The sequence below is a fragment of the Sorghum bicolor genome, chromosome 6 (assembly GCF_000003195.3).
Source record: "Sorghum bicolor cultivar BTx623 chromosome 6, Sorghum_bicolor_NCBIv3, whole genome shotgun sequence".
NCBI classification, from domain to species: Eukaryota; Viridiplantae; Streptophyta; class Magnoliopsida; order Poales; family Poaceae; genus Sorghum; species Sorghum bicolor.
The window spans coordinates 30,822,831-30,836,268 of NC_012875.2; the positions used below are offsets into that span (position 1 = coordinate 30,822,831).

The 13,438-nt window shown below is 41.3% G+C and overlaps 1 protein-coding gene across 9 annotated transcripts; it reads right to left on the bottom strand.

Annotated features, from left to right (window-relative positions):
- LOC8070919 lies at window positions 2,283-12,589 on the bottom strand. 9 transcript variants are annotated; one of them, XM_021463342.1, is made up of 18 exons: window positions 11,938-12,390; window positions 10,974-11,160; window positions 10,429-10,626; window positions 6,345-6,514; window positions 6,107-6,251; window positions 5,748-5,995; window positions 5,426-5,629; window positions 5,256-5,348; window positions 5,079-5,177; window positions 4,681-5,015; window positions 4,410-4,580; window positions 4,213-4,326; window positions 4,035-4,121; window positions 3,860-3,946; window positions 3,663-3,773; window positions 3,340-3,576; window positions 3,203-3,251; window positions 2,283-2,696 (listed from the first exon to the last, which is right to left on the bottom strand). In XM_021463342.1, exons 10-18 carry the CDS (start codon window positions 4,843-4,845, stop codon window positions 2,680-2,682), a joined length of 1,038 nt encoding a protein of 345 aa, XP_021319017.1. In that variant the 5' UTR covers window positions 4,846-5,015; window positions 5,079-5,177; window positions 5,256-5,348; window positions 5,426-5,629; window positions 5,748-5,995; window positions 6,107-6,251; window positions 6,345-6,514; window positions 10,429-10,626; window positions 10,974-11,160; window positions 11,938-12,390; the 3' UTR covers window positions 2,283-2,679. The 9 variants fall into 9 exon arrangements, 2 of the variants coding, with proteins under 2 accessions (XP_021319017.1, XP_021319018.1); XM_021463343.1 differs by lacking the exon at window positions 3,860-3,946; XR_002454271.1 differs by lacking the exons at window positions 2,283-2,696; window positions 3,203-3,251; window positions 3,340-3,576; ... (3 more) ...; window positions 4,213-4,326; window positions 4,410-4,580 and adding exons at window positions 6,633-7,297; window positions 7,381-7,477; window positions 7,553-7,840; window positions 7,929-10,233 and having other exon boundaries at window positions 4,856-5,015; window positions 5,752-5,995; window positions 11,938-12,589.

Consider the following 13,438-nt stretch of genomic DNA (forward strand, 5'->3'; position numbering starts at 1 on the left):
CGCCTGTACTAATGCCCCTGTGTATAACCCTAGCTCCCGAAATTTTTCTAAGTCTAGCGCCCAGTTCATTTGAAACCACACCGTCAGGCTGCCGGAATTTTCCACGCCGCCGTAGCCGCCCTCGACGCCGTTGCTCCCGTTGCCGGAGCACTCCGCCCTCGACGCCATAGCTGCCCGGCGGTGAGCCTCTCCTCGCTCTCTCTCTCTCTCTCTGCGTGCGCGCGCGGCGGCAGGGAAGGCGTTAGGCGCGCGCGTGGCTGCGCGGGCAACGAGGCGAGCGCGCGGCGCAAGGCGAGCGCGCGGCGTGAGGCGGCGTGCGGGCGCAGAGGTTAGGGATGGCCCCGACACGTGGAGCCCACCTGCCAGAGAGAGGGAGAGAGGGAGAGAGGAGGGGAGAGGGAGTCACGGGCTGGGCCGGGAAGGGGAGGGAGAGGAGATTTTCTTTTTTTTACTTTAGTAATTTATTTGTTTAGTAATATGTTAAATACTTATTATTTTATATGTGATTATGTTAAATACTTATTATTTCATATGTTAAATACTTATTATTTTATATATGATTATGTTGTATTGAAATATATGTATGTATTATTTGTATAGAAATATATGTATGTCTTGTTTATAATTATTATTTCATATGTGATTATGTTAAATACTTATTATTTCATATGTTAAATACTTATTATTTCATATGTGATTATGTTGTATAGAAATATATGTATGTATTATTTATAATTATTATTTCATATGTGATTATGTTAAATACTTGTTATTTCATATGTTAAATACTTATTATTTTATATGTGATTATGTTGTATAGAAATATATGTATGTATTATTTGTATAGAAATATATGTATGTATTATTTATAATTATTATTTCATATGTGATTATGTTAAATACTTGTTATTTCATATGTTAAATACTTATTATTTCATATGTGATTATGTTGTAAAAAAGTAAAGAATATATGTATGTATTATTTGTATAGAAATATATGCTTGTATTATTTATAATTATTATTTCATTTGTGATTATGTTAAATACTTGTTATTATTTCTCTTTATATATGTATTAGTGTATATACCCCAGGATACATAAATTTAATTTTATGCATAAATTATATAGATTTCTGCGATGAGTTCTCCGCACAAGGACGAAGCACTGTAGTCCCAACCCACAGAGCAAGTAGAAGGGTCATCCGACCCTATGGAACAAAATCGTGAGGTCACGAAACAAGTAGAAACGGGCGAAGCATGAGGGTCGTCCTATGAACAAGAAGCTATTGACGACATGGAGCCTCTAGAAGTGAGGAAGACTCGTCGTGAATTGGCACGTGACCCCGATTACAATCCAGAACTCGACGATGTAAATTAAGACATTTACGATTTCATGTAATTAAATGATTTCTATTCATAGTTTCTACATATAAACACGCCCATGATTCACATGTTTATACTCAGGAGGCAATCTCTCAATTTAGAGAGATGATGTCTCAGGAGGAAGTGGCACACGAAGACGCACCGGAACCGACGACCGCAACGACGAGCCCTGAGAGGCCATGTCAGTCTAGGAAAAGGAAGCGGCTAGGTTTGAAACGAGGCGAGAGAGGGTTGAACCAATTTCCAGATGACACATATGCCATCACAGATGTGAGCCCTACCGGACAACCCTAGCTCCAGAGGAGGCCCTACCCAAATACAGGAACGTAATTGATTTCTGTGTGAGGGACTTTCTTGATATCACAGTTAAGAACTGGTCCGATGTGTCGAATAATCACAAGATCAAAATTTGGGATAAGATTAAGATAAGGTTCCAGTTTCCTAGGAATGTGCCAGAAGATTTAGTGAAGGCATATACAATGAACCAATGTGCGGTTAGTTTCCGAAATTGGAGGTCGGAGATGAATGTCAAGTATGCAAAGACAGGGATGGATCTGACATCCAAATACAATATTACACTACACCACAACACCGAGATTGCCAATAGACGATCTGACGCTAAAAGCACATACAGCGACAGACCGTCTGACGCGAAAAACCTATAGCGACAGACTTATGCAGCCGGAGAAAGTGCTACCGCTAAAAAACTTTGGCGTCAGACAGCAGTTTTAGCGACAGATAGTCTGTTACCATGAATATTTATAGCGACAGATACTCCATTGCTAATCTTTAGCTACAGATAGTTCGTTATCATGCATTAGCGACAGATGATTCAACACAACATATATTTACAGCGACAGATCGTTTAACAGTCCAATTTAATGTACAAAAAAAATACAATTTTTAGCACATATAAAAACGTTATCAAAATCTTAATATAGTGTCCACAAGTCATGAAGATACACAGCCACATACATATAATATCCAAATGTGTCCTTACATTATACATCCAGCAAAAGTGGACCACTAAATGGATTTGTCTTGCCATACACATCACACATCCAGCAAGGTCAAGCACCAAAAGAATTACATTAGTACTTTGTCTTGTCATACATCACACATCCAGCAAGGTCAAGCACCAAAAGGATTAGACACTAGTACTTTGTGTTTTCGATTCTCAGGTTTGTGCATAGAATCTCATTTCTAGGTCTAAGAACTCAAAGCCAAAAGGAATGACTTGCCAAAAGGTAGAGCTCATCCATCAGCAGAATAATATTCCAGAAACTCAAGTCAAAGGCTAGTTTGGAGCACTTCCTGGAAAACAGAACCATGTAATCAGCAACTATAGACCAAATGTCTAACATTCAGTGAAGTTTAAATTAGAACAGTAAATTCACATCAGCTAAGAGAAACATGGTTCTGGTTTGTGCCTTGCAGTAATTTTAGCAAAGAGAAAATGGGCACAAACTATTTCACAAGATGAGTGCAGTTCATGACTTAGAAAATACTATGAAAGCCATAGGGAAGAGCACCTCTGCTCTTATTCAGATAAACAAAACTGAGCAGTAATTTCAGCTAAGAGAAAGGGAAGAGCGCCTCTACTCCTCTTCAGATAAACAAGACTGCTGGTTTCTAACTTTTCTATGTGTTGAAATCATCAATTCTATAGTAGTAGAACAGTGAGTTAAATCAGTAGTTGAGGACGAACAGAATGTTAGATTTGCCTTCGAAAATTATTTCTATGTGCTAAATTTGCTCACTAGGATATTACAAGTTGGCACTAAGTTTTACAGTTTGATTAAATAAAATTATGAACATACCTACAGTGCTCTTGAGAGGTCCAGATGCCTTCTTCTTGCATTCCTTAATCTACACATATAGGATTAATAATTAGGAACATTGGTCATGCATCTTAGATCATAGAAAAATTAAAATTATGTCAAGTGTAGCTTGTTACTTTATTGTATGGCCATGCGATGGTGATCTTGAGAGCACTAGCCATAGTCTGCACGTCGCCATAAGCTCGGGGCAGCAGAGCATCTCTTTTCATCACAACATTAACAACTACTTCACAATATTCAATCCCAAGAGGCTCGCCTCCTGCCATGGTGTTTGGATTAGTTGATGTGACTGTTCCCCTAGCCACAGCTAAATCAGATCTCAACATAGCAAATAATATCACATCGCTGCCAACCTGAAATAAATAATGCGCTCCTAAAAATTTTAAAGCAAGGAACATATACGAAACCATAAATGAATGCATGAAGACAAGAAACTTACAAGGTTATCATGAGAAAAGCGAGGGCCATCATTTGTTGGTGTAGTTCTCTTGTTCCTAGATGAATGTGCCACATCATGTCTAAGGGGTTGCAAGCTCTCACCAGTTCCAGCCTGAAGTAAAGATACAATCATGAGAGTTGTAAAACATGAAACATATTTAAATCATAGAGAAATATTGTGCAGCATTGCAAAATTACATGTGTATCATTTGTTGTAGTGGTCATGTTAATAGCTGATCGGGCTGCAACAGTCCTAGGGGGCAGCAAGTTCTCTTGTGCTGCAACCTAAAACAAATCATGCACTAATGAGAACTATAAAACATGTGACATATTTAAATCGTAGAGAAATATTGTTGCAGCATTGTAAAATTACATGTGTATCATTTGTTGAGGTGGTCATGTTAATAGTTGATCGGGCTGCAACAGTCCTAGGGGGCAGCAAGCTCTCTTGTACCGCAACCTAAAATAAATCATGCACTAATGAGAACTATAAAACATGAAACATATCTAAAGTCATAAAGAAAAACATAGCAGCAGCATAGCAAGACTACATGTGAATCGTTTGCAAGGCAAGGGTGGATATCGCTTGGTGCAGTATTCATGTGCACAGCTGAACGGACAGCTACAGCAGGCCTAATGGGGGTCAAGTTCTCTTCAATTTGAACCTGAAATAAACAATTCACTTATGAGAATTGTGGAGAAGGGAACATTTTTTAAATCACACATAAATGATTTGGAGAAGGCCAACATTTGGTGTTGTTATGTTCATAGCTGATCGGGTTGCACCATGCCTACATGGAAGCAGGTCCTCGTCCTCCTCGCCATACCGTTCATTTTCTTCATCTTGTACATAATTATCATAATTTTCAGGCTGAGGATCATTATGTGCCTCATCGATATGTTCTTCAGGTGTCAGAATCTACACAAGAATCATAACAATACTATTTATTAGCTTCCATCAGTGAAATATATGTGCACATTAAGATGTGTAAAGACATAATTTATTCCAAGTTCTATACCGCATATTGTCTTGAATTAGAACCATGCTGTGATAGGACTTCAACATTTGTCCTTCCTTGTGCCAACCTTTCCTCTTCCAATTCCAAAATACGTTGCTCAAGAGCTCTGTTCTTACTTTCAGCATTCTGTCGAGCAACAATTTCCATTTGCATTCTTGTTGACATGAGTGCTTTGAGCCTAGGGGTACCAACCTCTTGGGAGTTGGTCCCAGACCCAAAACACGAACACGTCCTCTTGGCTCCTTTGCTCCGCAAACAGCAGCATACGCATCGCCTTCTTGAATTGTTTTATCCTTCAACTCTGGTTGAGCTTCAACAATGGCTTTAAGCTCATCCTACAAGACATGAATAAATAAAGTGTATACAACATATTCATGTTTCTTTTTGAGAAAACTTACAATCGTTCCTGCTGCCTCCCTTAAAGGCACACCATTCCTTCTGGTATGTGTATTAATATACACTTCATCTCTTCGAGGGCGACGTCCAAGTGCTTTACCCTACAGGTTTTATAATTATGTATACATGAAAGGCCATAAAATAACATAATTGGTGAGTAAAATGATAGAATTCAGTACCAAATTATAACTACGACAAGCATGGCTAATGCTTCCAGATGTATGATGAACCCTCAACTTCGCACGATTTGCTTTTCCTCTTTCAGTGCGAGCCTATGGTAAAAATTATGAGACTTGCACAATCATACACAAGCAATAGAAAAGAGATTTTGATATGAACTTTAGCTTACTTGACATTCAGGAGACCTCCAAAACATAATAAGATTATTCAAGTCTTCATCATTTAATATATTTTTAAGTCTTTCCTTCATTTGTTCATCTGTTAATATTTCATCAAAATACTTGTCTTTTAAGTCTGCCTTGTAGTCCTTCCACTTCTTTGCAGCTGTATCCATAAACCATTTCTTGGCAGCAGCATCCACATCATAGAATGCCTAATTTGCCATTGGAAATGAGCCATTAGATAATGTACAAGTTGTACTAAGTTGTTATTATGCACATACTATACTTGCTGCTATGAATTGGATAACTTCCATAAGGTCAGACAATTACCTACAAGTTATCCCAAACTTCAAGCTTCTTTCCAAGGGGAACAGCCCTCCAATCGTTAAATCCAACTGGTAATTTCTTTCTCACTTGACAGCCAATGGCACTAGCAAACTTCCTATAATCATCTCCTACAGGCTGACCATATTGATTGAGAATTATTTTAATTTTAGGCATATCAGCTGTCCTTGAGAATATGTCATTCATTGTGGTGATGCCCCTTCCTTTCCTCTTATAAGTACCGTTGTGCAAATCTATACAGATGAAAACATAAATCTGAATATTTTAGAAAAATAGCACATGTTCTTAGAAATTATAGCAAGAAACAGCAACAAATGTCCTTAGAAATTTTTAGAAATACAAACCTTTATTGTTACATAAGAATTCCCCAACTAGTTCATAATCAGGATCATCAGTTATCTGCTCATTTGCAGACTCTACATAATTTCGTTGTGGTCTTGGTCGCAAATTATGATGTTCAATGGTTGCATCACTTGTGTTATGATTTCTCTACAGGAAAATACACATGGAAGGCTCAATTTGTGTGTTCATCTGTATTCATACTCATTTATAATTGTACCAACACTATTGTACATGGCTAACCTTTGTTATTTTTGTTGGTTGGGCAGGCTTGAGTGCAGCTCTTAGCTCACGAACACCGAGGGAATCCATCTTCTCTTGGTTTCTTGCAACATGTTTCCATTTCTGCCTCTCATACTCAGTCATGCCATCAGCTTCATTACCCCTTCCTCTTGCGCTTGACATTTTTTCTCCTAAGAAGGTACAAAACAATTAGCAATCGTTTCCTTGGATAAGAAATAATACAAACTAATTGGAATAAAGTTTTCAAGTATCAATGAGGCAATCAAATACTGCAGCAATAAAACTTACTTTTTAGGCTCAACAATTATACCATCTATGTCTGTCCTAATAGTGGGTACAACCCCATTAATAACATCCACAGTCACCTTTGCATTTAGATCAGGCAATGGTAGAACAAGTCCATTGCCATTATCTAGGTGCTCACTCTCCAAGTTATCCATATCATAGAAGTCTCTTGGTTTGGACTGATGAACAGAAACCCACTCAGAACCAGCATGTTCAGGCACATAGAAGACTTGCACAGCTTGTGATGCTAGTATGAAAGGCTCATCTGATAATTTTTCACCAGTATTGAATAAATGTTTAAAGTTGACAGTGGTGACCCCGAACTGATCAGTTTTAACCCATTTGCCACGCACACGGTTGTCAACCCAATCACACTTGAAAAGAACAATATTTCCTCTCTGGTTATAGTTCAGTTCAACTATCTCCTTTATAATACCATAATAAGTCTTGTTTCCTATTATGACATTATCATTATCACCCCTTTCAAAGCATGTCGACTCTGAAACCAGAGCAACCCCACTATTTTGGACAGACCTCCCCACATCATAGGACTCAGTGTGAAAATCAAATCCATTTATTGTGTAGCTACTATATTTTTGTGCACTCATGATTGGCGCCTTGGCTAAGATTTGTATCTCATCTGGTACTTCCTCGTAGATTTCTTCGACCTAAGATTAGTAAGAATATAATTATTAAGGTAAAATGAGCAGTTCAGCTTACATGACATGTGTTAAGTTGTCTTCCTACTTACATGCGACCTAAACCACTCATGGAAGCATTCATGTTGCATTCGGTTGATAGCTCGTTGGTTTCGAACACCAATCGATGATAGATAGTGACCATACTTTCTGCAAAGGTTAATTTATCATCTTACCATGCAAGAGAATCTAAACATGTGGTTTGAACTGAAACATATTACTTACTCCAAGTAAGGCCCTATATCCTCGTAATTGAACAACACATATCTGTGTGCTTGCAACCAAGTCTTATGGTCTAAACTCACTGTGCACTTCCCAGCTAAACCCCGACCAATGCTATCAAAGAAAGGGGTTGTAGAATTTTCATCTTGCAGCCCTTCAACATTTCTAAGCGCTCGGCTATGTAAATAGTGTCCACATAGTGTAAGGCTCTCATAAAACATTGAACCCTCCATAATAGACCCCTCCGGATGGCTTTTTGTACGAACATCACCTTTCAACCTCATCAAAAACCTATAGAACATAAATATAATAGGATGATTATGTTGTAAAATATTACACATTTTTTATGTGTATGTTGCAATACACTCACAGAAATTACCTCTCAACAGGCCACATGCTACGGAAATGTACTGGACCAGTTAGTCTTGCTTGGGCAGGAAGATGGACCATCAGATGTACCATAATGTCAAAAAAGGAGGGAAGGAATATAGTTTCTAGAAGGCTCAAGGTTTCAGCTATTTCAGCCTCTAAACTATCCATATCACTTTTGCGGAAAACAGGAGCACAGATTCTCTTGAAGAATTGACTAACACGGATCACTGCAGCACTAACTACTTCTGGCAATACTTTCCTTACAGCAAGTGGTAGTAAGTGTTGTAGAATGATGTGGCATTCATGACTCTTAAGGCCAAACACCTTTCTCTCATTAACATGAACATTGTGTCGTATATCAGATGCATAACCAGCAGGAAACTTGACTCCTTTTAGTACTTCACAAAATAATTTCTTCTCCTCAGGACTCATTGAATATGGTGCAGGTGGTAAATAAAATTGGTCTTCAACATCAACAGGGTGAAGATCACTTCTAATACCTAAAGCCTGAAGGTCTAAGCGAGAATTCAGATTATCCTTAGATTTTCCATCGGTGCCTAAGAATGTATTAACAAAGTTCTCATACACATTTTTTCCTATGTGCATGACATCAAAATTATGTCTCAACATTAAATCTTTCCAATAGGGAAGTTTAAACCAAATAGACCTCCTTTTAAAAATGACCAATGGCTCCCCTAACTTGCGTTTCTTCCTTGTTGGTGTCTTTCTAGTCGGATCCTTGCCAAAAACTGTAACAATATCTTTTGTGCACTCCAACACTTCCTCCCCAGAAAGCGGAGCAGGTGCCTGCCTAAATTCAGTTGAACCAAACTTATCAACGTCGAACCTAAATGGGTGTTTTTCATCCAAAAACCTACGGTGGCCCATATAACAAGTCTTGCTGCCATTACCAAGTCTGTGTGAACAAGTATATGAGTGGCAATCAGGACACGCTGCTTCACCAGCTGTGACACAACCAGATGCATAGCCTAGACCTGGAAAGTCTGTAATAGTCCACAAGACTGCTGCCCGTAATTGGAAATACTCACCCTTCGAAGCATCATATGTTCTAACACCATCAACAAACATATCTAACAAATCATTCACAAGTGGCTGGAGATAAACATCCATATCACTACCAGGAGCATGTTTTCCAGGAATTAGCAAAGACAATATGAAATTTGATTGCTTCATACACATTGATGGTGGAAAATTATAGGGGATACAGATACCAGGCCAAATACTATAGCTAATACTTTGGGTCCTATATAAGGATTGAAACCATCGGTGGCGAAAGCAAGACGTATATTTCTGCTATCCCCGGCAAACTTAGGATGTTTAAGATCAAAGTCTTTCCATAGAGGAGAATCTGCAGGATGTCTAAGAACATCATCTCTAGTTCTCTCCTCATCATGCCATCTTGTTAGACTTGCTGTTTTAGAACACAGAAATAGTCTTTGGAGCCTTTTTTTTATCGGAAAGTACCGAAGAACCTTCTTAGGTACCTTGTACACATGTTTCCCATCTAGACTCTTCCTAGCTGATTTCCAACGTGAAACCTTACACTTTGGACATGATTCAGATTTTTCATGGTCCTTCCAATACAGAATGCAATCATTTTCACAGGCATGAATACTAATGTACCCAAGTCCTATGGACTTAATCAGTTTCTTAGTTTCATAGTAGTTTCTGGGTAGTGTTGAACCCTTAGGTAAGACCTCATTAAATAAATCTAGTATAAGGTCAAAACTTTTGTCAGTCCATCCTCCAAGGAGCTTGATATGAAGAAGCCTAATCAGGAAACGCAGTTTTGTGTACTTCTTGCAATTAGGAAATAATTCTTGACTGTTGGCTTCTACCAACTTTTGGAGGTCAACTAGTTCTTTAGGAAGAACAACAGAACTGTTGTCTTCAAAATCCCCTCTATCATCTAAACCACAAGCTAGGTCTCTAAGCAATGCAGATATGTCATCCTCTTCATTAGACTCTTCCACAAGTTCAATACCATCACCATTGTCGATATTCACATAAGAGGAACTAGCTTCCCCATGTAAGTTCCAAGTTGTGTACCCTTTTAGAAACCCATTACATATCAAGTGCTCTCCTATATCACTGGAGTCCCTCCAAAATGAGTTAACACACTTTCTGCAAGGGCATAGTATCTTGTCCCCTACCGCTGAATTTCTAAATGCAAAAGCTAGGAAACTATTGACCCCTTGCAGGTATGTCTTTGTGTGCCTAGCATCACTATTGATCCATGATTTATTCATGAGTCTTTGTTGGGAGTGACTCTCTGAATATATTTGTTCAGACTACAAAATTTCATAATAGAGAGTAATTAGAAATTGATAAGCATTAGCATTTGCATTGCCCACAGCAAGCAACACAAGTAAAAAGCAGTTGCTATACATACAAAGGTAAATGTGGAATCCAAGTGTGATAGAGCAGGAAGACAGTGACACATCAATTATTTCTAGACATAGAACCCACAAGTGTTAATTGCATACCTGAAATACTTGAATCTGCAGGCTGCAAACAATGTGAGCACGATGTCAGTGGAGCAGGTTTGCAACTTGTTGTGATCTGTGTGGGAGCACCACGGGCAGCCTTATCTTGTGTCGGTGAAGTAGGTCTTGTGTCAACCTCGTGGTTCAATGCAGCACATCCTTGTTGGGATTGGTGCAGTAGCAACACTTTGTCAAGCCCTGCTGAGTTTGAAGAACCAAGCATACAACTTAACCACACAAATATCAATAGTACAATGAGTTACTAAAAATGGTGTAAAGCATAGGCAAATTCTAATTGACATGGGAATCAAACACAATTTGGTTTAAAAATTATTCTATGCGGCAACAAGCAGACCTATAATATAAGAAGGATAGTTTGGACTACTGTTTTGTTGGAGGCAATTTTATAAGACAAATTCACAATAGGATGTCACAGTTTCAGCTACTTTATCTTATTGTGTATTTTGTACAACAGTAGAATCACAACAAGCAGAACATGAATAAATCATTACAAAATGATAATAAGGTTCAGGCTATGGGCCTACTTTTTTTTTCTTTGGGCGTGTTGAGTAGCTTGGTTCTAACGGAATTCTTCACCTACAGGCTTGGTTGAGGAAAAGCTGTGCTCTGTGCTTCTTGGACAGGGCTTCACCATTTACCAAGTCTTGAGTTATTGCTCTGCTGTCAGACAAGAAATCAAACTCTCTAGCCAAACACAATGATGACGCAAGCCTGTAAGAAGAGGAGAGGAGTTTATATAAGCAGTGAATCGGGAGACTCTGATACAGATTCTGATGTTGAGGGAATCAAACTCTGTCGAAAGTCTGGGGTGCCATCAATTTCTACATGCCAGCACCAGTCATCTTATAAGGTCAAGGCTGCAAGTATGTACAGTAGATTACTAGACCAACATGTTCTGCCATTGCGACCTTCCTCTCAGAATAAGGTTCAGGCTTTCAGCTGTTGTATTACGACACCAATCGACCAATCCATGCCAAGGCCATGGAATCCGTTCAGGCTTTCAGCTATCCTATTAACAACAAATCGACCAATCCAAGCCAACGCTAAATCCCACCCAGCCCCAATCCCTCGCCGCGGCACCACCAGCTGACGCTCCGCCGCCTGCTCCACCGGCTGGAGGAGGAGGACAGCGACGACCCCGCCGCCGCGAGGGACGCGGTCGCGGCACACGTCCTGGGGCGGCTCGCGGGGTTCCACGAGGTGCACAGGCGGTGCAGCCCGCTCGCGGCGTGCCTGGCGTCGGCGCAGCGCCGGCTGCGGCGTCTGGCCCGGGATGTGCGTGGCGCGGGGCACGGCCGCGGCGGCGCTCGTGGCGGCGTGCGCGGCCGCCGTTGTGGCCGGCGGTGGTGTTCGCGGCGCGGTGGTGGGCGTCGGTGAGTCCGAGGCACTACGCACGGGCGGGTGCCGCGGTGGACGCGGCGGCGCGCGGCGCCTACATCGTGGCCGCTCCAGGCAGACCAGATCGGAGTTAAAAAAAAAATCTCTCACCTGAAGAAGCGCAGGAGCTCTAACCGGCGGCGTCAGGGAGATACGAGCAGACTGGCTTCCTCCGTCGATTTGGTCAGTTGGCGGCGCACAGGACCAGGGGATGGCTGGCAGCGCGTGGACCACCGCGTGCACCTTGCGACAATCCCGTCCGCGATTGTCGGAGCTGATGGGCGGGCAAGGCGCGGGAACAGAGACTAGCCCGTCCGCGAGCTGCCGCGTCCTCCTTGCTACGGGATTAGGGAGCCAAGCAGCGTAGCAACATTGCGGGCGTAAACCAGGCAGGCGGGGAAGAGATCTGGGCAGGTGGAATCCGGGAGAGACTAGAGGGCGGCAAGAACGCAATAGATTGGGGGAGGGAGATGGGATAGGCGGGCTTCAGATTTTAGGCGAGGGAGAGCGCAGCGGAGAAAGAGAAAAGGCGGCGGCGCCTGCATTTTGGATCGGGGAGAAGATAGAGGTCTAGGGTTTTTTCACTGTACGTGTGGGTCTAGCTAAAAATTTGCGCGCGAGCTGAAAGTGAGCGGGCGGGCGCTCTCAATGTAAGCTAGGTGTTGGGGTCCACTTTTTTTGGCGACAGACAAAACGACGCTACACCTGTTTATAGCGACAGACAGTTTAACGTTAAATATAACTAAATATAGTGACAGACTGTGAATCGTTAAATAAGAAATTAGCGTCAGATAGTCTCTAAGTTATTTTTGGCGTCAGATAATCCATCGATAATTATAATTTTTAGCGTCAGATATCTGACGGTGATTTGGTGTTGTGGTGTAGTGTTACTAAAGGGCAGTGGGCTGTTTTTCTAGAGCAGAGGAATGACCCTAACTTCTTAGCTCGGAGCGAAGCCAACTCCCAGCTTGCAAAGAGGAACAAGTACCACCACCATCTAGGCACAGGTGGTTACCGGCACCAAGTTCCTAAATGGAGGCAAGAAGAGGCTGCGAAGAAGGCAGTAGGGTTGCTAGTGCTGTCCGAGCAAGTCGGTGAAAGGTCCGCGAATTGGATCCGTGCTTGGAAACCAAAGGAAACCGAGACGAGTGTGTCCTTTGAAGACCCAATGCTTGATGAAGCAATGAAGAGAATCTTTGCAGTGGCAGGCATGCAGCAGGAAGGCAAGTTTACGCCACGAAGGAAGAGGGACATCCTTAGTGTTGGCCTCGGTAACCCCAAGCATCCTGGCCGTGTTCGAAGCATCTCATCCAAAGAAGGATGGAAGGATGGATTCAGCCCTCAATGGAAAAATGAGTATAATAAATGTGATCGGTACAAGGAACAAATGGCAAATTATTTTCAGGAAGAGGCTAAGAAAGACTTCTAAGAGATGATGGGGAAGTTGCTAGAAAATCCTCATCTTGAGTTGATGCAGAAACTAGCGAGTGCCATGTCAAATCAACAGATGAGCACTCAAGCTCCCCAAATGCAGCTAGTCCCAGTGGTGTCGCAACCGTTGGTGGCATCGAGTGAAACAATCATTCCAAGCAGTGTCGCATCTACGGCAAAC

Coding starts and splice junctions, on each gene's coding strand:
- LOC8070919 (XM_021463342.1), bottom strand. CDS start 4,845: ATGTCAACAAGAATGCAAATGGAAATTGTTGCTCGACAGAATGCTGAA. Junction 4,327..4,409: donor TGAACATAACAACACCAAAT/GTTGGCCTTCTC, acceptor TGTTTATTTCAG/GTTCAAATTGAAGAGAACTT. Junction 3,774..3,859: donor CTACAACAAATGATACACAT/GTAATTTTGCAA, acceptor TCTTTACTTCAG/GCTGGAACTGGTGAGAGCTT.